Source organism: Squalius cephalus, assembly GCF_949319135.1.
Source record: "Squalius cephalus genome assembly, chromosome: 3".
NCBI classification, from domain to species: Eukaryota; Metazoa; Chordata; class Actinopteri; order Cypriniformes; family Leuciscidae; genus Squalius; species Squalius cephalus.
In genome coordinates, this window is record NC_137124.1 from 14519984 (window position 1) to 14543297 (window position 23314).

Consider the following 23314-nt stretch of genomic DNA (forward strand, 5'->3'; position numbering starts at 1 on the left):
AGCACACGAACTTCTGTCAACTCAGTGTTCGGTACGCAGACGTGCGCTGAGGATATAGAAGAAACTCACAGTCATTCGACCTGCGTTCAGCGTTTATAACACCCGACTGACCGCTGCGTGACGGCCACACGACATTCAAGTGCGGCGCGCGCGTTTCATGGATTAAAATGTGAATCTATGAGTTACTTTGCAGCAAAGGTAAGAGCTGATCACATAAACGCACGTCTTTTCTTAGCTTTGCATGACGAGTTTTTCTACAATGATATCAGCTTGTCTATTGCTTTTTTATCTTCATGTTTTTAATATGAGTCATTTATAAAGCAACTTTGATTTGTCTGTCAAATTATTAAGCTGAATGTGCGTTTGGGCAGATCGTTCATCTCATACTGTTTGCAGCATCTCATATAGGCTATGCATTGATCTGATAATATAAAAGCTGTGTCATGTAAATATGGGTACATAAGACATTCACTGTTGCACAGAAATGATGCACAGAAACCTATTGCACTGCATTCCTACTGCTGTTGCATTATGCATGGGGAATACCTGAGATAGAGGCTGTATTTTTTCACTGTCAAAAACCTTGTACCAGCCTAGATAGGGTAATTAAGTCAATCAGGAGTACCCCTGCCTGGCACTTTCAATCTAGATTCAACAGAGGTAAATAATCAAGCATCATTCTTACAGCAGCAATGATGCCTAAACGCATCTCTCTCTGTCTCTCTTCAGGCTGATATCTGACTGACATCATTCACCAGACAGCTCTGGAACGGGATTTTAAAGATGGAGTTCTGGATTTTGCCCATATGTCAGATCAGCTTCATGTTGACACTGATGTCATCCACTGGTCAGGTATGATATACCTGTTAGTTATCGCTCACCTGAACCATCAATCAGATTTTCTCTACACTGCATTATACTCGGCTAATAGCTGCTGTACTTTAATCATTTTTACAGCACTGGCTTTACAATTACATTTCATATGTGTAGTTCATTTTATAATCAAACACTGTACTGTGACATTACAGCAAGCAAGGCTGGGTTATTACTGTGATGTTTCAGCATTGTTTAGCTTGTTTTAAACTCATTTGTCCTCTCTAATGTGCTATATTGCCACATATAGTGTGGATTAATAGTTTTTACGTTGGCTAAACATCATAATGGTGACATCACGTTATCCAAGCACAAGGGTTAATAAGTGTTCGGCCATTTTTGAAATCTACAATGTAGCCTGATCTGATCATTTGTAATTTGTTGTCCTCCGACAGAAAATTAGGTTGATATTGCAGTAAAAGTTAGAATTTTGTGTTTTATTGTAACAAATTACCGCAATAGAGAAGAGTGCATGAAGATTTGAACGTGTACAGATGTATGTTTTTGTATAATGAGCGTATAATTATAATCGTGCACCCGTGCATTAGAAATCACACCTTATATTGGACACAATGTTTTATTTATATAGTGCTTTTATAATCCACATTGTTTCAAAGCGGAAATATTTCATAAACGTATAACGTATATTTAGTCTATATCTCACATTTTGTATTTTATTAGCAGTTTTAGGGATTTAGAGTTAGTTTAGTGAGTTTTAGTGACCAATCCAGACCAATCCATTTCATACTTGACCACTTTGAGATTACCAGCATTTTCATATAGTTTATGAATAGTAATGAAATGTAGCAATTTTATACATTTTAATGTGTACTAAAGTATGAGGTCTGCGAGATGTTTTTAAAGAAGTCTCTTGTGCACCAAGGCTGCATTTATTTGATATTTAAAATTCAGCAATAAATACATTTATTTAACAAAACAGTAATGTTGTAAAATATTAGTACAATTTAAAATGTACTGTTTTCTATTTGAACAGATTTTAAAATGTAATTTTTTCCTGTGATTCAAAGCTGAATTTTCAGCATCATTACTCCAGTCTTCAGTGTCACATGATCCTTCAGAAATCATTCTAATATGATGATTTGCTGCTCAAGAAACATTTCGTATAATTATCAATTAAAAATTGATAATGTAAATTAAAAATGTAATAGTCTTTACTATCACTTTTGATCAATATAAAGCATCCTTTCTGGCTAAAATTATTACTTTATTTGAAAATCTTACTGACCCCATATACTTTTAAATAGTACTGTATCTGTCATTTAAATGGAATTGCTTGATATCACATCTGCATCAGCCATTTAAAATGCCCATATACGTTTTGTTGTTTGAGAGGGAATATTGAATACTTGCATCCCAGTTCGACTTGTGATATTTACAGACCAACTCAAATATTCCAGTCAAATATCTCAGCAAGAGACAAGCTCCTCTAGCCTCTAAGTCAAATTATAGCCACAGACTGCATCTCAGGTCTGGAGGGAATGGTTGAATCTTGCCTTCTTTTTTCGTGTTAGAAACAGGTTATAAATAGAGTCCTGGTGTGGATGTTAATGGAAGAGCTGGCATGAACGTGGACGCCAGCCTAATCCACCGCAATAGGGCCACTCGATAACAGCCATTTACACCGCAGAGCTGCCACCTAAAGTGGCCAAATCTCTTTGTCCTACGCGCCGGTACATGAATAACGACAGCTGAAACCCTAGTCTCTCCTTTGTGGGATACTGCCGTGGCTGAATGAAATGCAAGTGGAAAGACGGAGGAGAGAGCAGGTAGCAGGTATAGCGTTGTGGCATTAGTGAAGCAATGCACTCTGGGATAGAGTTACAGCCGGCCACATCGAGCACCTTTTCCATGCACGCACCTTTCGGCTAGTGTCATTCATTCCCTGGTTCCTACTTTTGCGCCATCTTTACCACATCAGAATTGATCATATGCATTCTGCTGAGTGAAGCAGGTGACTGGAGTCATCCATCTTGGAGGGAACAGGTTTCTGCTGGAGTCTAAATTGAAATTTGATATGCATTTATCCAGAGTCTCCATTAAAGCTCTTTGCAGTAATCTTTCAGAATAATATTTATTCTATGGGCTAAACACTTCGGCTTGATTTATGCACGCGTGGGAGCCGCCGCTGGGACTCTTTAAGAAGCTGTGAGTTTCAGCACTGAAAGTGAAGCAGAGTCTAACAGGTGTTTTCACTACTCTTTTCCCACATCTCCGATTTTCCTGCTTTTCCTATTAGAGTGCGGCTCTGCTCTTTCACCTCCCTCTGGCAGTGCGCTTCTCCTGGTAGACACGCTCGCTCACACACACATGCTGTCACTTTCTCATGAAAGGGTTTTTGCAAGGTCAGTGGTGTTAGATGTGGGCATATGTATTTCATTTTACCTTTTGTTCAGCCTGAATAAAGGGATGAAACTCACAAGGCCTCGGCTGAATCGGTGTATATAGTTCTGTCAGTGGTTTATCAGTCTAGTATTAGGCCAGAAACATGTTTAATCAAATACACAAATGCAGATGTGAATGCTTGGCAAGCACATTGCAAGTATTCACACTTAAAGTGTTCTTGTGTTAGGGTGGCAGTCACCAAACTCAAAGGGGAGGATGTGTTATGATTCAGGTAACTAGCTAGAAAGATGTCAACAATTTAAAGGAACAGTTTACTAAAAAATGAAATTTCTGTCATTATTTATTTCCTCACCCTTACCTATTTTGTCCATGAAACACAAAATGAGAATTTGTGAGAATTTGCATATTTTCATAGCTTTGTGATGAAAATTAAGTTGTAAGTTCTTTCATATCTATCTATCTATCTATCTATCTATCTATCTATCTATCTATCTATCTATCACAGTATGGCTATTATGTATGCATATTGTACACTATCTAGATTTGAAAATTAAGTTGTAAGTTCTTTCAAATCCATCCATCCATCCATCCATCCATCCATCCATCCATCCATCCATCCATCCATCCATCCATCCATCCATCCATCCATCCATCCATCCATCCATCCATCCATCCATCCATCCATACATCCATCCATCCATACATCCATACATACATAACCTGTTGCATACAGAATGCTTTGGGTCTTAGTTAAACTGCTGTGCTTTCAACCCTTTCAACCCAAAATACCGGTAGTTTGGTGCACTTTGGCAGCAGGTTCGTATTAAGCTCTTAAATTCACTTGTTAGAATTAATCAGTACCTAACACTTTATCTCAGCTGGACAACCTTTATTCTGCTGGGACAGAAAGCATGCACTTCTTCGTCCGGAGGAATGCAACATTTAAGGAGAAGCTCAGAGGTTAAATGAGTACATAGTCAACAATTATGGGCCAGAGTAGATTTTGAAATAGCAATTCTTGCTTGGCTTATAGCATAGATTATGACAAGCAGATGTTGCACTAACCCTGTGCCTGATTGCTTTTTATTGCATTCTGTTTTCAATGGTATTGATATTCTCAAGCTTTCAATTGAAGCCACTTGTGCTCTCTTTTTCAATGTCACCATCTCCTCTATTATAGGGAGTGTTCGCTTCGCTTTCCATTTTTCACATTTTTTTTTTTATTCCCAATTTACAGATTCGTAAACACTACTGAAGGGTTGCATTGTAGGCGGACTAACAAATGAGCCTTTTGTTGTCTCTGTCTTTCAGAGACAGGAAATGCATAACAATATGCTCTTTCTATGGCATTGTGAAGTTTCATTTTTTTTGGGGATAGTTTTCAACGCTTGTTATTGACAGAGACCATAGAGAGATGGCCGGAAATGATATGGCATTGAGAGGAGGAATGAGAATGGGTTGAATTAGAATCTTAGAGGTTGCTTTTTCATTGCAAACAAATGAGGTATGTTAATATGCCGCCTACCTTTTGGATCAGCCACTGTGTTAGGAGCGTGTTTATGATGCCTTAAAATGCGCACTAGCTTGGAACAGAGACATTATTTTAAACAGTTATTTGTCAGTAGAGACGTGTTCATCTACACACAAGTGAACAGTCAGAAAAACAACAGCTCTATCTCCCATGTCATTTCTGGCTAGCACTCAATAGGCTCTGAGAATGTGTTTGCGTGTGTGTACATTTTAATAAGTGAGTGTGCTGTGTTGGGCACGGTGTGAAGTTTTCCGTGGATGTGTCAGGCAGCAGTACGAGAGCTTTGGTTTCTCATTGCTGTTGTATTGTGGGTTCAGAGACACTACGGCTGAAGCTTCAGCTTGTTTGAACAGCTGACACCTAAAGCAGAGACAAAGAACTGGCTCCAGACAGCCTCATTGCTGTGAGCCGGGAATAGGTTGTGGATGTTTGAGTGCGTTTCAAGTGTGCACTTGTATGTCTGTATTTGTTCTTTATGGATGGACAAGAAGGCTACAGGGTCCCACAAAATATCCCCCCCCCCCAAATATGGCAGGTTATATATTTGACATCCATATGAAAACTGAAAAGTGTTGCACATAGTGTCATGGAAGGATGACTTTACAAGGTTTCTAGGTAGCAAAAAATAATAGACTTTTGAGGTACTTAAGATCTTGACATTGACATTTTAAACTCACTTTTGCTGCTTTGTACCCAGGAGACGATTGATGAGGCAAAATCCTATGGTTTTATTAAGCTTTCATGTGTTCTGTATAGCTTCACAATATCTATTGATGCTTCAAAGGGTGTTAATGTTTTGATTTATTGGTCCATGCAGGGCCATAAATACACAGCTGCTTTTAATGACAGTTTTACAGATAAACACTTAAATCAGTGCAGCACATGTTACTCAGAGACAGTCAAACTCAGAGTGCAGGATAATCGTTCTGCAATAAATGATCGAATCCCAAATATACATCTTTAAACTCATGCATGATGTAAAACTGGATGTATTTCCTGTAGCTGTGGTTTGATCCGTGTAAGAAAGCAGTTTGTGGATAGTCATCATGTCTTGTTATTGAATAGCACAATAGGTGAAATTGTCGGGTTTAATGTCCCCCTGTGGTGAAATTCAAGTTTTTAATGTTGTTAAGTCTGTGTGGTGTTTTTAATATGCTTTAAGACAAACCATGTGCAGATTCATCAGTCAACACCATTGCTGAATATTTTCTCTTTAAAACTGCAGTGAACTAAATGTGGTTTGAAACCGCCTCTTTTAACCAGTCCCATTAACGTGCAGAAAATGCAGAAGAAACTCTGCAGATTCTGTCTGAGCCTTCCTTGACATCCGTTATGCGAAAGGGTAAAAGAGCTCTTATCTGTATGTTTTGACATATACTGCTCGTCATGAATTCTCTCTCTCTCTCTCTCTCTCTCTCTCTCTCTCTCTCAATATTCGGTAGGTCAAGTTAGAACTGAAAGGCTCATTCATCCACAGTTACTGTGTGGCCATTCACTCTGACCAGCTGTAAACAGACTCACTGCCTTTTTGCACCCTCTGCACTGCTAATCTTTTGGATGGGACCCTCTCTCACTCTCTCTCACTCTCTGACATGGCAAATTGGCTCTTGACACTAAGCCCTGGCACATATTTCATGAGCCATTAATGGGCCCAGTCAGCTTTTGATAGAGAGAGTGGCATTATGCTTAGAACATGACCTTAAAGGAATAGTTCACCCAAAAATTACAATTGTATCATCATTGACTCAGTTCCATGCCGTTTCAAGCCCTGTATTATTTTCGTTCTTCCATTAAAGAGATGTTTAGCAGAAATGAATGATTTATACCATCATGCTCCAAAAAGGACATGCAAGTACTGTACCATGCAAGTATGAAAATAGTCCATAAAGTCCCCCTGTAGTCAATCATGTTATCCCTTAAAACTCATCTTTGATCACCAAAATGACATATTTAAAGCGGCGCTATGCAGTTTTGGCAATTTCTTCGCCGTTTTCTTGCTTTTTGCCTGCAGGCTTCAGCTTTGGAATAGATATTTGACAACACTGTCGTAATAACTCGTTGGCTACTCTCCCCCCTTCCATCTTCTTCCTCTGGTCATGTGCATTTGTTTTCAAAGAAGCCGGCGAACGCACGGAGCCATGTCCACTGAGCTATATATGATACACAGAAGGCGGACCACCGGCCCAAAGTTGCAAGGGTGGTTTTTCCGCTCACAATCGCGAGACGGCCACCATTCAACCCGAAAAAAGTAATATAACCATTCCTATGAAGCTGTTCAGTTAAGGTAAATTAAGATAAAAAAAAAAAAACTGCATAATTCCCCTTTAAACGTTTTTTTTTCCTTGTAAATAATTTGTCATGCCTTAAAATAGCTTGAAAGTAACTCTACACTCTTGCTTCATTTAGTATTCGCGGTTCTATGAATATGCAAATGAGCCCCACCTCCACTCACTCACACCATCTCATAGATCCACTCGTTGACGATCACGTTGACGTGATTGGTTACAAGGTAGTTTGTGACGTCAGAAACACCAGCTATTTCAACCCGCGTTTTTGAGACTTTCTTTGATTCACTGCAGTTTTAAGGAAAAAATACTCAGCAATGGTGCTGACTTATGAATTTGCACTTGGTTCGTCTTAAAGCATATTAAAAACACCACATAGACATATAAACAACATTAAAAGCTTGATTTTCACCACAGGGGGACTTTAAGATTCTGAAATAGTATGATAGCTTTCAGTTGTTGTTCACTGATAATTGTCCTCTCTAGTCTGATTTCCTGTCACACTTTTTTTTAATTGCTGTGCATTTTTGTTCCAAAAGTGTTTTTTCCAACAAAGAACTTTTATTTTTAAAAGTGTAATATGATTGGTCACGACACATAAGAAATAATGATGTGTGTGCATCTAAAGAGGCACTATTTTGGAATTGAACACAAACATGAATGAGATTTGGAATACAGCGCACAATGCTACTTTAATGATTTTAATGTTTAGTATATTTTACATGACTTTAAAGCTAGGGTAGGTAATCCTGTTCAGAAAAAAAAACATTCCAAATTTGTTTAAACTGTCTTTATATACCAATACATAATTAAAATGTAAGTACTCTGAAAAAGAAAGTATAAAAATCGAGTGTCTGTAGACCTCTCACGACTGTTGTAAACACAGGTCATTATTTCCATTCACTCCACCCCCTCCCTTCTGGGCTCCTTCCAAAGCCACGCCCCCAAAACACATGAACGCGCGACGCCAAACGCTCAGGCTCAGCTGGAAGACGCATTTATTATTTACCTGAGACGAGCGGAGAGGAAGGAGCGCAGTGCATGCAGTGACATCATGTCAGAATCACATGTAATAAAATACCTAACTTTATCACTATGAATATAAACAAATATGATGGCTTTTAGTACTCACTATCAAGCTAGCATATCGATACTGGTAAAGTTTAAAATATATTTTGTTTGATTCGGTAACGAGCTATATTTAGGCTATAGGTAACGAGCTATATTTATAAGGCAAAGCTAGGTTGCATTGATACACGTTTTTCCATTACCATCAGTTAAACTGTGATGAAGGTGAATTTCGTGTAAGAGTCATAACATATACGGTGTTTTGCATGTAAGAGTTTCCATGATGAAAACATTGTTGACTCTGATGAGGACTAACGTTACACTCCGGTGACAAGTACCGCATCGTCGGTTCGAGGACAGGTCCACTCCGGGGTCGGGGACGAAGCAGAGGAGGTCGTTCAAGAGTGCGGGCAGGGTCCGAGGAAGTAGTTTAGCAAAGTAGCAAAGCTGGCATTGGTACTTTTTGCTGCATTTTCTCAGCCATTGTGCCGCAAACTCCTGCTTACTCGATGTAGTGAGCTGAATATTTCCGGGAACGGTGACATGTGATGATGAGTGCACGCAGGGCTGTGCACGCAGTGGTGCTCGGGCACGAGACATGAAGGCATCTGATTGGTTCTTTACATTCGCACCGAATGGCAGTGATTGGTCAGAGTTTTTACTGTCCTACAGCTGCTACAGAGGTCAGATTTTTTCCATTCCTTTTTCTGAACACATAATGTATTGACTACTATCAGAATGGAAGGACCATTTCACCCAGTATAAAAAAAAATGTTTCTGAACAGGATTACCTACCCTACCTTTAATGTTGTTTATTATCATTGGAGTAGAATAAATCATCCAATTTCGCTGTTTCAAAAAGAGCAGCTCGGATATTTTGTCTAGCATCTCATTTTGAGGTTTAAAGCATAATGAAAGTAATATGAGATAGGAATATCAGAGTGAGTAAATGATTACAAAATTTTCATTTAGGTGGGAGGGATTTTAAATTAAATGTCTAAGACAATTCATTTGAAATGTAATCATCTTAGATTTAAGCCTATGTGATCGCTGATTGTGGCTGAGCTCTTTGGTTCTGCCTCATTTCACACAAATCTCTAGTTGTTGAAAGGACTGTGATATCTCACTGCCACCAGATCCTTTGTTGTTTAAAGGTAAGATAACTGGTTTAGGACCAAGTGTACCAAATCCCAGTGTTACTTTAGTATAATTTTAAACATAATATTATCATATTTTTTCATATTTTGAGTTAGCTTTTATTTGTATATTTTCAGTTTGTATTATTTTTAGTTCACGTTTTACCAATTTTGTTCTGTGCTTTTGTCATTTTTACTGGTTTTAGGTTCATTTTAAGTTTTATATAACAATGAGCAATACATTTGTTACAGCATTTATTCATTTTTCTTTCCATGTTAGCTCTGGTCCATTAAATCATATTAATATATTAATATTCATATCTAGTTTCTAATTTATATTTATTTTGGTTTTAGTTTGAGTCAGTTTATTACTTCAGCTTCAACTTATTTTATTTCAGTTTCCCCCAACTTGTTAGGGGCATGCCCTTTTAGAAATGTTTACGTTTTTCACTCCATTTTCTGGGAAATCATTTTGTATTTGTGTGGTGTTTTTTAATGTGCATAGTTCACTATTAGTAAGACATTTTGTTGGATAATTCCATGAAAATTGGAAACGGCCTGCCTGATAGTAATGCAACATTGACTTTGGGGCACGATTACCTGTTTGGAGCAATGATAAATGGGAGGAAACCTGTTTGAAAACTGTCATTGTTTTTGCAATAGCACCCACTAGGAGTGTTTTTGTAACTTGCGCCCACTTAACTGGCTGATAAGATTTATGACTTAAGCCAATTTTTTGATCATTCTTAGTTCCTTGACACCATATAATTTTATATTTCTTGCACTTATATTGATCTGCATATGAAGTTGGCCTGTTAGCATGCTCTTTATTTGCGTCGCTACACTTGTAGTGTTTTATTCAGTCATGTGGAATGCTTACCCAGCACCGAGGCACTTCCTGAAGGAGGCATGCTTAGTAAATACATTAAATTGTGTGTTCTCTCACCTTTACTGTTTATCATTCTAGTTAAGTATTTCAGTATCTGCATTGAAGCGCCTCAGGCGGTTTTTGGATTTGCATATGGAAGATATCCAGCAACAGTTCACCTCAGTGTTTTTCGACCTCATGGAATCTGTTAGCTTGTGCTGAAATTTAATTGTGGAGGAGGTCGAGATCATGACTGCTCAGAATGGCTGGGAATCTTTTAAATTATATTTTATAACAAGTTCTTCTCCTCAGGGGCTTGAGTCATAACGATAGCAAACAAGCCGATTCTTCACATCCAGTCTTCATACTGGATTTTTAGTGTTCAAATGATCCTGTTAGAGTGGGTGATTTACATTTATGTTTTTACCAGAGGGTTTCTTATCAAATAGATTTGCAATAAAATACACATATGTGTATGTTGAGCTTAAGCTAAGCTTCTGAAACTAAGTACAGACTCACAGTAATTGCAAAATTGCAGTTCAGATCATTGCTGTGTGCAATAATGAGAAATTTTAATTCAGATTTACAATTTCTAAAAACCATAGAGTGCTGCAGAGATGACACATTTTTATAGGCCAAAATCTCAAAAACTACCAAAAGAATGTGATAGAACTCTATTGTCATGACAACCAAGGTTTATAAGGACCATTTACCTCAATAATATAAAAAAATATGGCAAAGTAGAATTATAAAATTGAAGTCATGCGACCGTGGTGTTGTTCATTTATAGCCTAACTTTAGCTTTTTACTTCTGCTGATTGTATTTAGATTTTAAAATTCATAAAATATGTTAATTTGTGAAGAGTATCATGATGAACAAAACATGCAATAATCATAAACTTTTGTTGGTCACAGAGCTTATTGTAATCAATAAACTAAAAGGCAATGTACATATGCATGTACATATGCTTGTACGAAGATTGTTTTCTTGTTGAATATTCTGTTTCACTTATAAGGAAGTTAAATAAAAAGTTTAATAAAAGGAAGGAAGTTAATAAAATAGGTTGCAAATGCAGTTTCATGTTGAATTTGAGGATAATAAAGTTGAAAAGGGGACTATATTTTCAGCCTCTCAACCCCCCACTTTATTTTGGGTGGTATGGACAAGCGTGAGTTATGGATTTTAGGACCATTAAATGCTTAGCGGTAAATCCTGGGCTTCCTGCTGAGCCAAGGCTGGACTTTTCCCACAGGCAGATGCTGTGGAATCAGGATGGAGACTTTTTTGTTGGTATTAGAGGTGGAGGAGGCAGGGTTAAGAGTTAACCGAGGTGGAGTGGCGTTAAGCAGACGTGTTAAGGGGTGTGATTAGAAACAGAAGAGGTTTGGTCAGTGCCGAGCCGGGCTGGAGTCAAATGTGCCAGTGTTGGTGCTTGTAGGGGAGGATGATAAGAACCGTTAACAGTTAAGGAGGTTAAGAGCAGACGATGTGGGGTCACAGACTAAAGTAAATATAACAGTGGAAGAATTATCTTGGGCTGCTTCCAGACATATTTCAGAAATGGAAATATTTTAACGTGATTAACTGTGAAATATTGCAACAATGTGTATAGTTTGTACCTTCATAAATATATCTCAATTGTAGAGACTTTGCCTTAACAGGCCAATGTGTGCAAATTCTTTTTGTTTTATTGTTTTGGTGAAAAGAATATTGGTCTGTTCCAAAACCTAGACTGCTTTGCTAGCTTCCTGAACCTTACAAGTGAACAATTTTAAACATAACATCCTTTAGAAAAGTTCACACTGAAATGGCTAGTATTTTTATTTATTATATATACCCCCCCCCCCCCTTACTGCTTAAAAAAGCTTACTGATTTAACATTTGTAAAGACATTTTGTGATATAATTGACTTTGTTTCATTGAAAATTTTCAAATTTGATTGGCAATGATTTACAATCATAATGAACTATTTATTGATACATTTTGGTACTGAATTATACTTATAGTTAACATTTATCATGTTCCCTCTACTATTTTTTTGGCTTCTCTGCTGCCAATGAAGATGTTGCTTAGAAAATGTTTACATTTTGTTACAGCCTTCACATTTCGGGTGCACCTATATTGTTTTAAAAAGGGTTCTCATTAAGGCAGCTTACTAGCCTCAGTAGCCTATGTCACTTCAAAAGAAATATCCTATACTATAGAATTCTGTACCATGCCCAGGTACTCAAATAGATCAAGAACAGCTGTTTGCAGATCCTCACATTTACCCAACTCCCATTCTCAAGGTCAGCCAGACCCCTCTCAGAATTCCTCAACAGGATTTTCCCTGAACACGTCACCCGACCTCTGCTTACACGGCTCATGGGGTGGTCATCAATGCTGGAGGTAACTGTTGACTTAAGGGTTATTGTCCCATAACCTTTTTTTATTGGCTTTTCATAACCTCAGCAGAGCACATAAGCCATCAATCACTATCTCAAACTGGATTATTGGCTGGCTGTGGAGTCAATGGCTCACTCTGGTGTGTTTTTCAGAGATCTACTAATGTTCAACTTAGTCCACAAATGGATTGATGTGTCTAAAAATGAATGGTTGTATTTGATTGGTGCTCAGAAAGTTATGCCCTCTTCCAGTGCTCTTGTTTACACATCTCGGTGTGCAGCTCATGCCATCAAGTGCCTTCTAATTGCTTTAGGAAGCAAGTTGTGTGTAATTACCTTGTAAGTATGTAAGTTTATGTATGTTTAGATATGTGAATGAGTGTTTGGCAACTGCCAAGCTTTACCTTAGTTACTCAGTAACACTTGCTGGCATGCTGTGAGCACATATGTCACAGGTGTCAGGTTGATAAAAGTGTTACCATGACATGCACCTCCATCCTCTTAAGCTCTTGCTTATTAAAGTGCCTTCTGAATATAACAAAGATCAACAGACAGCTGGAACAAGCCAAAAAAGGTCCATCTTACTGTAAGACTAATGACAGTCCAACTAAGGATGTCTGGTACTAGAGGTGTGTACCGTCTGCGATAATATCGTAATTGTTGTTTTAATGGTGTGGAAGCTGACTTTATTGAGTGTCACTCACTTTTCAAAAAGAAATAAAACATTTCAAAAACACACCTTTATATAGCCTATTAAAAGGCCCCAAAAATTCTAGATTTGAAGGCAAAAATGTACCTGTATGAGTTTTTGTTTTGTATTCCGATATGATATAGTTAAGCAATGTCACATGAGCAAGAGTACTTTCCCCCCCAAAATAGAAGTGAAAATGTTATATTGATTTTAAACAGCAGTTCAATAAACAAGAACCTAATATTGTGAGTTACATTTTAGACACAATATTGTCTGTTTTTGCTCTATTTTGCCCACAAAAATAGTTCCAAACAAGCGATAACTCAACCGTTGTGTATGTCCGAGCAACACACAATGGTGTTTTGTTCCTGAATGAATCAACATTTTTTCAATGAATCAATGATTCCATGATCTATTCATAAAGACAGTTCCTGTGCCTGAATATGCCTTCTTCTATACTATATTTGAGGATTTGTGAATGGCAGTGAAGCAACACAACTGAAGCCGTAGGTCACATGACAATGACAACATGGCGGATGTATTACGTCTGAATTTCATTCGTACTATACATAACACACATTCATAACATTCTTTTTTTACGGTCGTGAAGTAAGTTTCAAACCAAATATAGTACCTATATAGTATGCAATTTCATTTGCAGAACGTCACTTGCTTTGTTCCTGAATGAATCAGCCAATTGAATGAATGACTCAATGAATCATATATAATATTTTTGTAATAAATATCCAAAAATCACTTGCACAGTGTGATATATTTCCTGCAGTTGTGTACTAACAGTAACCCAAAAGTTCCCAAAGATGTTTAATTTCAGAGAAATTCCAATTTTAAATAATGGCTCGTCCCTGGTCATTGTCGCCTGTCAATGACGTAATATCCGCTTTATCCCTGGTTTCCACTTGTACTGCCATAGTAACCATGGCGACAGACATGGAGACAACTGCATTACGTCTAGCGGTATGCTCTCATGCTGTTGTTGTTTCATTCAAACATTATGGACCATGGCCAGCAGACTTGCAGATGCCGAGAGCTCCATGTCCGCGACTAACTTGGACTTAACAGAGCTCTTGTATGTACTTTATTAAACAGGTGAGCAAATGTACATAAAACGAATCAATGTTATATAGCTCAACATGATAAAATGTTAGAATATGATCAGGATGTTATTCTGATGTTGATCTAGCTTACTCCTTGTCTAATATAGCCAACAAACTAACACATATAATATCATTATTACTTTCAACACACTCAAATGCAGTTTAGTGTGATAGTGTAGACCAAATGAAACAGCGCTGCGCTACCTCACAAGTTTAATTCGTCAAATAAACTGACCTGTGTGAGTAGTTATTCAGCACTTGCGATTCGGTAGAATGAAATGTCCTTATTTCTTTATATACGCGGGTCTCGCATGTGGTGCTGATATCTGTCTCATTAAAAATTCAAATTAAAAAGCATCAATGTATTCACTCATCCATAAACATTATTAGATCCATCAGCATGACGACAAGTTCCATAATTCCGCTTAGCATCATTAACCTACGCCTTTGTTATTGCAAGAGGTTAGCGACCCCTAGCGGCGAAACAAATTACATATTGTACCTTTAAGACAGTGACTTGCCGGTAAGAACTTGAGGATGACATGGTTCCTCACATCAGGAACTTGAGGACAGCCTGCCGGAAGCTAGTTATTTTAGTCGATAAAGTTTTAAATATGGATATTTTTCTTACATGAACGCATCACTTCGCTTCAGAAGGCCTTTAATAACCTCCCAGAGCCGTGTGGATATCTTTTATCATGGATGGATGCACTTTGATGGACTTCAAAACAGAAATGGCCATTCACAGCCATTATAAAGCTTATAAAGGTAAACTATGCCTTTAACGCTGACTCGCTTTAAGTCCTCTTTGAATGTTCTTTGCCAAGTCTTCTTCTGCCTTACAGGGCGGTATCCATGTCAGTGCAATTTTTGCTTGGCATTATTACGATCGCCGCAAAATGTGACCTGCCAGTTTGATGCGACTCTCAGACACAACGGCGGAAAGTCTGTGTGTTTTAGCCCTGTGCAGAATCTCTTCTATAGTAACGCGGTTATGGTATGTGATGTGGAGAATGCATCTGATACACTGCTGTTGGAATGCATCCAGCTTGTGGATAATTCTCACTATGTTTTTCCAGATCTCGCAGACATAGATTGGCATCGGTAACACAGTGGACATATTTAGTTCCAGCACAACTGTCTGTACCCAGACAGCAACATAGTGTCGGCCCAGATCCGACCCATACCTGGTACATGTGGATCCACACGTACCAGATGTGGGCCGGATCTGGGCAGACACTATGCTGCTGTCTGGGTAATTATCAACTGCTCCTGAAGATCTTAATTCACTGGTTCAGTTGCGTTTGATTAGTGTTGAAGCTGAACTTTAAAGGAAGTATCTCCAGGAACAGGATTGGATGGATGTTAAAGGTTCTTCATGGGAACCATTGATGCCAATTAAGAACTTTTATTTTGAAGAGTGTGGGATGTTGTGGACTAAATTCATTGAATAATTTTGCAGAATCATGGCCTTTGGGTTGGTGATAGCCTGTAGGTTATGACTCAGGTTTTTTTTCCCAAGAATAAGCCACATCTCTGTTCTATTAATCCCTGCATACCAACCGCTTCGGGTACGAGAAAAACAGTCACCAAGAACATCAAAGTATAGCCATAGGGAGCAAGCTCAACCCTGCAGGGCAGTTTTGCTCACACTGATTGGAATATGTTCAAAGAGACTGCAACATGCTGAGATTACACTGATGAATATGCATTATCCATCATGGGCTACAATCAGCATGTGGGTGGATGATGTTGTCACCAGAACCATCACCACACATCCCTGATTCCCTAATAAAGGCTCTGGCTATATACACACTCTGTACTCCGCCACTGAAAATCCAGCACCACACCAGGCAAAAGAAATTATAAATGTCTGAGTTTTGACTGTGAGTTTGCAGTGTGAATCAAATGTCCCATGAGCCAATTCACAAGTAACTGACCACTCAAAAAGTATTCATCACTTAATGTATTCTCTGAATCAGTTAGAACAGCTACTGAATCAACATCTGACTCATTTACTAAACTACAAGTTTTAAGGACTTTCAGTAGTTTCAGTCTCAAAATGAAGCAGGTTTTGAAACTTAAATACAAATTTGTTTTTAAGTATATACGCTAGTGTTCAAAAGTTTGGGGTCGGTAAGATTATTTGCGGGGAAAAACACTAACATTTTTGAATATTATTACAATTTATAACTGTTTTCTATTTGAATACATTTCAAAATATACTTTATTTTTGTGATGGTATAAATAGAATCTTTATCAGTCATTACTCCAGTCTTCAGTGACATGATTCTTCAGATTCTTCTTTGATGAATAAAAATTTAACAGGGTGTCCTTCCTTTTTCACATGACTGTATATATATAAAAGGAAGGACACCCTGTAAAATTTCTATGGTTTTATGTATCAGAACATAAAAATAAAAATCATCTGGTCATTTGCAAGTCTTAAAATTAGGTAAATACAACCTCAGATGAACAACAACAAATGACATTACACAATGTCATTATTTATTTAACAAAAATAAAGCCAAAATGGAAAAGCTATGGGTACACACTATGATTGAATTGCTTGTAGAGCCACTTTTAGCAGCAATCAGTTGAAGGAATTGTTTTCTGTATGACTTTATCAGTCTCTCGCATCATTCTGGAGGAATTTTGGCCTGCTCTTCTTTTACAACGTTGCTTCAGTTCATTGAGGTTTGTGGGCATTTGTTTATACACAGCTCTCTTAAGGTCCCGCCACAGGATTTCAGTCAGGTTGAGGTCTGGACTCTGACTGGGCCATTGCAACACCTTGATTCTTTTCTTTTTCAGCCATTCTGTTGTAGATTTGCTGGTGTGCTTGGGATTGTTCTGTTGCATAACCCAATTTCAGCCAAGCTTTAGCTGTCTGACAGACGGCCTCACATTTAACTCTAGAATACTTTCAAATGCAGAAGAGTTCATGGTCAACTCAATGACTGCAAGGTACCCAGGTCATGTGACTGCAAAACAAGCCAAAAATCATCACCCCTCCACTACTGTGCTTAACAGTTGGAATGAGGTGTTTGTGCTAATATGCTGTGTTTAGTTTTCACCTAACTTGGCACTGTGCATTATGGCCAAACATCTCCAATTTGGTCTCATCTGTTCAAAGGACATTGTTCCAGAGGTCTTGAGGTTTGTTCAGATGCAACTTTGCAAACCTAAGCCGTTCTGCCATGTTATTTTTAGAGACCCCCTTCCAAACATGCCATTCTTGTCCCGTCTTTTTCTAATTGTATTTTCATGAACTTCAACATTTAACATGTTAACAGAGGCCTGTAGAGTCTGAGGTGTAGTTTTTTCAGTTTCTATGAAGTTTCTATGTCTGACCTTGGGGTGAATTTGCTGGGACGTCCACTCCTGGGTAAGATTGGCAACTGTCTTGAATGTTTTCCACTTGTGAATAATCTTACTCACTGTAGAATAATGGACTTCAAATGGTTGGAAACTGGCCAAATAACCCTTTTCAGATTGATGGCAGCAATAATTGCTTCTCTAAGATCATTGCTGAAGTCTTTCCTCCTTGGCATTGTGTTAACACACACCTGAATGCTCCAGACTAGTAAACTGCCAAAGCTTCTGCTTTTACAGAGGTGATCAGTTAATCAAAGAAAGGCATTTGATTAGAAGCGCCTGACTGCTACTTACCCTCTTAATTCCTATGGAAGCAGTAAGGTTGTACTTAGCTTGTCACCCATGGCTTTTCCATTTTGGCCTAGTTTTTATTAAATAAATAATGACACGGTGTAAAATGTCATGTGTTGTTGTTCATCTGAGGTTGTATTCACTTAATTTTAAGATCTGCCAAGGACCAGATGATTTTTTACTATGTCCTCCTAATACATAAAACCATGGAATTCAATAGGGTGTCCTTTTTTTCTTCACATGACTGTATGTATGTATGTATGTATGTATGTATGTATGTATGTAGAGAGGCCTAAATTTGAAGTGTGCTATGAGAAAAAAAGTAGTTTTATAAGATAAGTCACAAGAATTTTGCAGCTGGCAGGATTCATTGATGACAGTACGCTTCTAAGGTTTCTGCCAATGGTAACTGATTGTCATAAAAAGGGCCTTAAAAGCATTTATGTGACGTCAGGGACATTGTGTTTGTTTAAAAAGGGGTATGTGACTCAAATTGTTGTTGCCGCTTTTTCAGAATGATTTAGAGTCAGGATGCTTTTGCCAACTCGTGCTCACATTGCTCAGAGTAAATGCCGAATCTTCATTGTCTCACTGACTTCAGAGCTGAGGAATGCTAGAGTGACCAGATGTTAACCTGGCCCTGTTTTAAAAGAGAAGCGCCCTTTCTGGAAGTTATGATCCAGGATTAACTCTTCCTCTGACTGTACTGATCCTTGGCATCGAGTACTAAAAGTCGAAAGCTTATTTAGGGTTAGTCCGGTCTGAGAAAAGGCACTGGCCTGCTGCCATTAACCCAGAGACCAGCTGGAGTTTTCTCCACATTATTGAGGATACTCACTCTGATGGCGTCGCCACATTCCTTCGGTCAAAGCGGAGCCTTTTACTTCCAATCTTTGATGTTAGAACTAACGGCGCTGCCGTCAACTTAGTTCTTTACTTATTTGGCACTTATGCCCCGCTGAGACAATGTATCTACAGTTCCCTATTAGAGTGCCTGATGAAACATCTTCTGGCACATGAAAACAAGCACACCTGCGCCTGCTCTTGTGAATGCCAGTGGAAGTGCGCTGAGCCTTTAGTAATGAGCTTGTGTGTGGCGCTAAGTTGAACGAAACCCAGTACGGTTACTCACATGCTGCCTGAAATTTCAGTTGAATCAAAACCAGGTTAAATTACGGCAAGATTTAAGGGCCGTTCAAACCAAGGTTGAAAACTATAATGAAGAACAATCAATATAGCTCTTTTTACTATTGTTACATATTGTTTCAAAGCACAAAGTGCAAGGTTATGGGAATATATTATGTGAATGTTTGGCTAAAGAGATGTGTCTTTAATCTAGATTTAAACTGGGAGAGTGTCTTAGCTCTGAACATTATTAAGAAGGCTATTCCAGTGTTTAGGAGCCAAATGCGAAAACCCTCCTTTAGTGGATTGAGAGAACTTGGTTACTACCAAAAGTCCAGAGTTGTGTAATCTTAAAGAGCTTGATGGATTGTAGAACGATTGAAGATCGGTTAAATACACAGGAGCTAAACCATTTAGGGTCTTATAAGTCTGTAGCAATACTTTGTAATCGATACAGATCTGAACAGGTAGCCAATGTAGAGATGATCAAATTTGTGTTATATGATCATATTTTCTTGACCTGTTAAGAACTCTAGCAGCTGCATTTAGGACTAATATAACTGTAAAGTTTTAATAATCATTCTAATTCTATGAGATAATGGAAGTCCACACTACAACTGTAACGCTAATGACAAAGAATAACGATATTGTTGGAATCACTTTCAGAATCACTTTTATTCCAGCTGATGAACGATACAAATATTGACAGCCAATCAAAATCCACCTGACATGAAAGTGCTCAAGCATTAAAAGCAGCAGACGACATAACTGCAGCGTGTTCTCTTAGTTATTTATATTAATATTTTGAATGAGATTTTATTTTTATATTTTTTAGCTTTCATGTTGATTTTAGTAACATTTCTAGTGCTAGTCATTTTATTTTAATTGGCCATTTTTAATTTATTTTTATTTCAGGTTTTAGTGCATTTTTTTATTTATTACAACTAATATTTTATTTTATTTCAGCTTTATTTCAATTAACAGAAGTTTTAGTTTTAAGACGCTAATAATATAGTTTTTGCTGTAGTAATATTTCTTGAATGTGCCTTTATACTCTTTCAGAAGCAGCCCAGCATTAACACTATCTGATTTGTATAGAAGCAGAGGTGGTGATTGTAAAGGGAAATTTGAAGTCCTCATCCGTTGAAAGACTTTTTTTCTTGTTTAGGGCACTTAACGGATCCAATGTCAGACTGAACATCCTCAAAGAGTTTTGTGCAGCTCTCAGAGCCTCCCTTCGACTTCTATTCTTGGTTATGAAATGAAAGTTATTCCTGTTAGCCATATTATTTTTGCTCTGTCAGGGCTGTTTCCTGTAAGAGATGATGAGAGATGGCTGAGCTGCGCGACCTTTCCTTTGCTTGCACGTAGAGGAGGGAGTTTGTTGTCGTAAGTCTGTGTTGGGCCCCCGTGAGGTACCTTGGGGCCTCATAGGGAATTTACTGGTGAAGATGCCCCCTGCTAATGCAGTCAGCACCTGAAGGATTTCTCTGTGTGTGTGTGTGTGTGTGTGTGTGTTTTTGAGGAACACAGATGGTGGGGTGTTTACAAGGGTGACAGATGACACTTGTTTAGGCTGTAAGCAGTCTGGATTGATGCTTCTGTTTGGGGACAGATTGCGAAAACGTACAGTACATGACACACACACACAAACACATTTATGCATACGCACACATTGATTGTAATTTTGCCATTAACAACAACAACAACAGAGGGTCTTTATTTTGACTAGATCAGGGTTTTTAATCTCAAATATACATGCATCAGGGTTGCATCGCAAATGCATCACCATTTATATTAATATTTCTGGACACATTAAATGATATTAATAAGTGCTGTGCTGGTGCTGGGTAGATTACTTAAAAAACTGTAGTCCATTACTGAATACATATTACATGATGAAAAAAAGTATAGTTAGTAACCTATAGTATTTAAAAAGTATTTAATTTTACATTAAATATTTATAATTATTTTGGTAACACTTTACAATAAGGTTCATTAGTTAACATAAGTTAATGTATTAACTATGCTGTTTGTTCATGTAAGCTCACAGTGCATTAACTAATGTTAACAAATACAACCTTTGATTTTAATAATGTAATATTAAATATTGAAATTAATATTAACTAAGATTAATAAATGCTTTAGAAATATTGTTCATTCTTAGTTCATGTTAACTAATGAACCTTATTGTAAAGTGTTACCATTATTTTTAATAAATCAGTACTTCACTAGTTTTCTTAATCATTAAAATGTTGTTGTCAATAATTATTTCTATGAAGTTATCTAAGGAAAATTTAGTGGTGCTCTACACAATGTAAAATTAAAAAATCTGTTATGATAACCATATTGAATTCAGTTTAGAAATAGATGTCTAATTAGTTATTATGCGTGTTCTACAAATGAGGAAAGAAATAGACATAATTATTAAAAATGGTGTAATTATTTATGTTTAGTTGAAAAACTTATGTTAAAGTAATGAAGTTCTTCCGTGTTGTGACTGTGAATTTGGAGCCGGTGCTTAAAATTCTTCTGAATTTTGCTCTGCACTCGCACTCGCACACGCACACGCACACGCACACACACACACACACACACACACACACACACACATGTCTGGTGCACTATCTTTGTGAGGACTCTCCATAGACGTAATGGTTTTTATACTGTACAAACTGTATATTCTATCCCCTTACACTGCCCCTATCCCTAAACCTACCCATCACAGGAGACATTCTGCATTTTTACATTTTCAAAAAAGCTAATTCTGTATGATTTATAAGCTTTTGTACCCATGGGGACCTCAATTTAGGTCCCCACGGTGACACGAGTCCCCATGAGTCTGTGTGCATTCAGGTTTAAGTCCCCACCGGTGTAGAAAAACATGTCCACACATACACACACACACACACACACACACACACACACACACACACACACACACACACACACACACACACACACACACACACACACCAGGGCTGTTAATTCAGGCTTGTCAGTGAAAGTCGGTGTGGCTGATGAAAGCATGCCGGGCGGCTTCTCTGAGCGTGTGCCAAACTCCTCTGATCTTTAGGGCGTAAGTGCTTGGAGAAGTAACCAGCGTTAGCATGTATCCATTCACACTTGCACCAGCAGACGCTCCCAGTGCTCAGGTGTAAAATTAGATTCGCTTTTGATACCCAGGTATATTTTGTTTTCAAGCTTCAAACGCTTGTAAATAGTTCCCCATTTAATGAGAAGGGAGGGAAAAAAGCTTTTCAGGAGCTTGCTGTGATTTTATAACCTCTTTAACTTGCATGAAATGTTTATAAGAGTGTCACCACCAGGCACTTCTGAGAAACCCGTCAGCCTGGCATCAATACGGTAAACTCATGGTAGCCAACTTCAAATTGGTCTGTACGATTCAGGATTTGGTGCATGTGCTGCAGCTAATCTTCCTCAATAAACCTCTAAGACAAAAGGGAGTTTCAACTCTGAAAGACCCCGAACCGCTTTCTTTTCTGTGGGCTTCTTACTATCTCACAGTGAACTTTTGACACTACTTTTAACAGTTGCAATTCCTCTTAATTTGTCCATGCTGTAGTCCTTTATTTTCTTTTAGTTTGGGGGATGTCATAGATGGCTTGCAGCTGGCAGGTTTTGAGGTTCATTTCATGAGTCAGGAAAAGGATGATTATTTTATGTACTGTATAAGTTTTTTGATATATAGACACTGGCTGATATATGTGTGTGATATACAGTACATTAATTGCATATGCATACATCATATATGTACATGATACATTTATTTGATTTAATACAATTCCAAATCCAGTAAATAAGACACACTCTCACACTCTGTCATGCACAAAATGTGTGTGTGTGTGTATATATATATATATATTCAGTTTAAGATGTCTTGCAACTGTTTTCTTCATGCTTGATATATATCTTCTTTTTTTTCAATTGTCTATATGAATGACCTTAACTGTTTATTGTCTAATATCTAATGGTTAGATTGGGGAAGATATGGGTGGTTTAGGTGTGATGGAGAGCTTTTGTCTTTGTTCTGTTAGTATGTATGTATGTATGTATGTATGTATGTATGTATGTATGTGAAGTATGTTTTTCTTGAGGTCCCCTCGAAAACGAGATGTCACATCTCAAGGTGTTTTCCTCTTAACAATATAATATTTAAATAATATATTATATAAAGTAACCC

At 37.8% G+C, this 23314-nt stretch overlaps 1 protein-coding gene across 1 annotated transcript in view; it reads left to right on the forward strand.

Moving 5' to 3' along the window:
* Window positions 1-23314, forward strand: part of adamtsl3 (ADAMTS-like 3) — a 162160-nt gene continuing 138846 nt past the window's right edge. The window contains exons 1-2 of the mRNA XM_079866508.1: window positions 1-198; window positions 730-852. Coding sequence (XP_079722634.1) covers window positions 784-852 — 69 coding nt within the window. The 5' untranslated portion in view covers window positions 1-198; window positions 730-783. The remainder of the gene's footprint in view (window positions 199-729; window positions 853-23314) is intronic.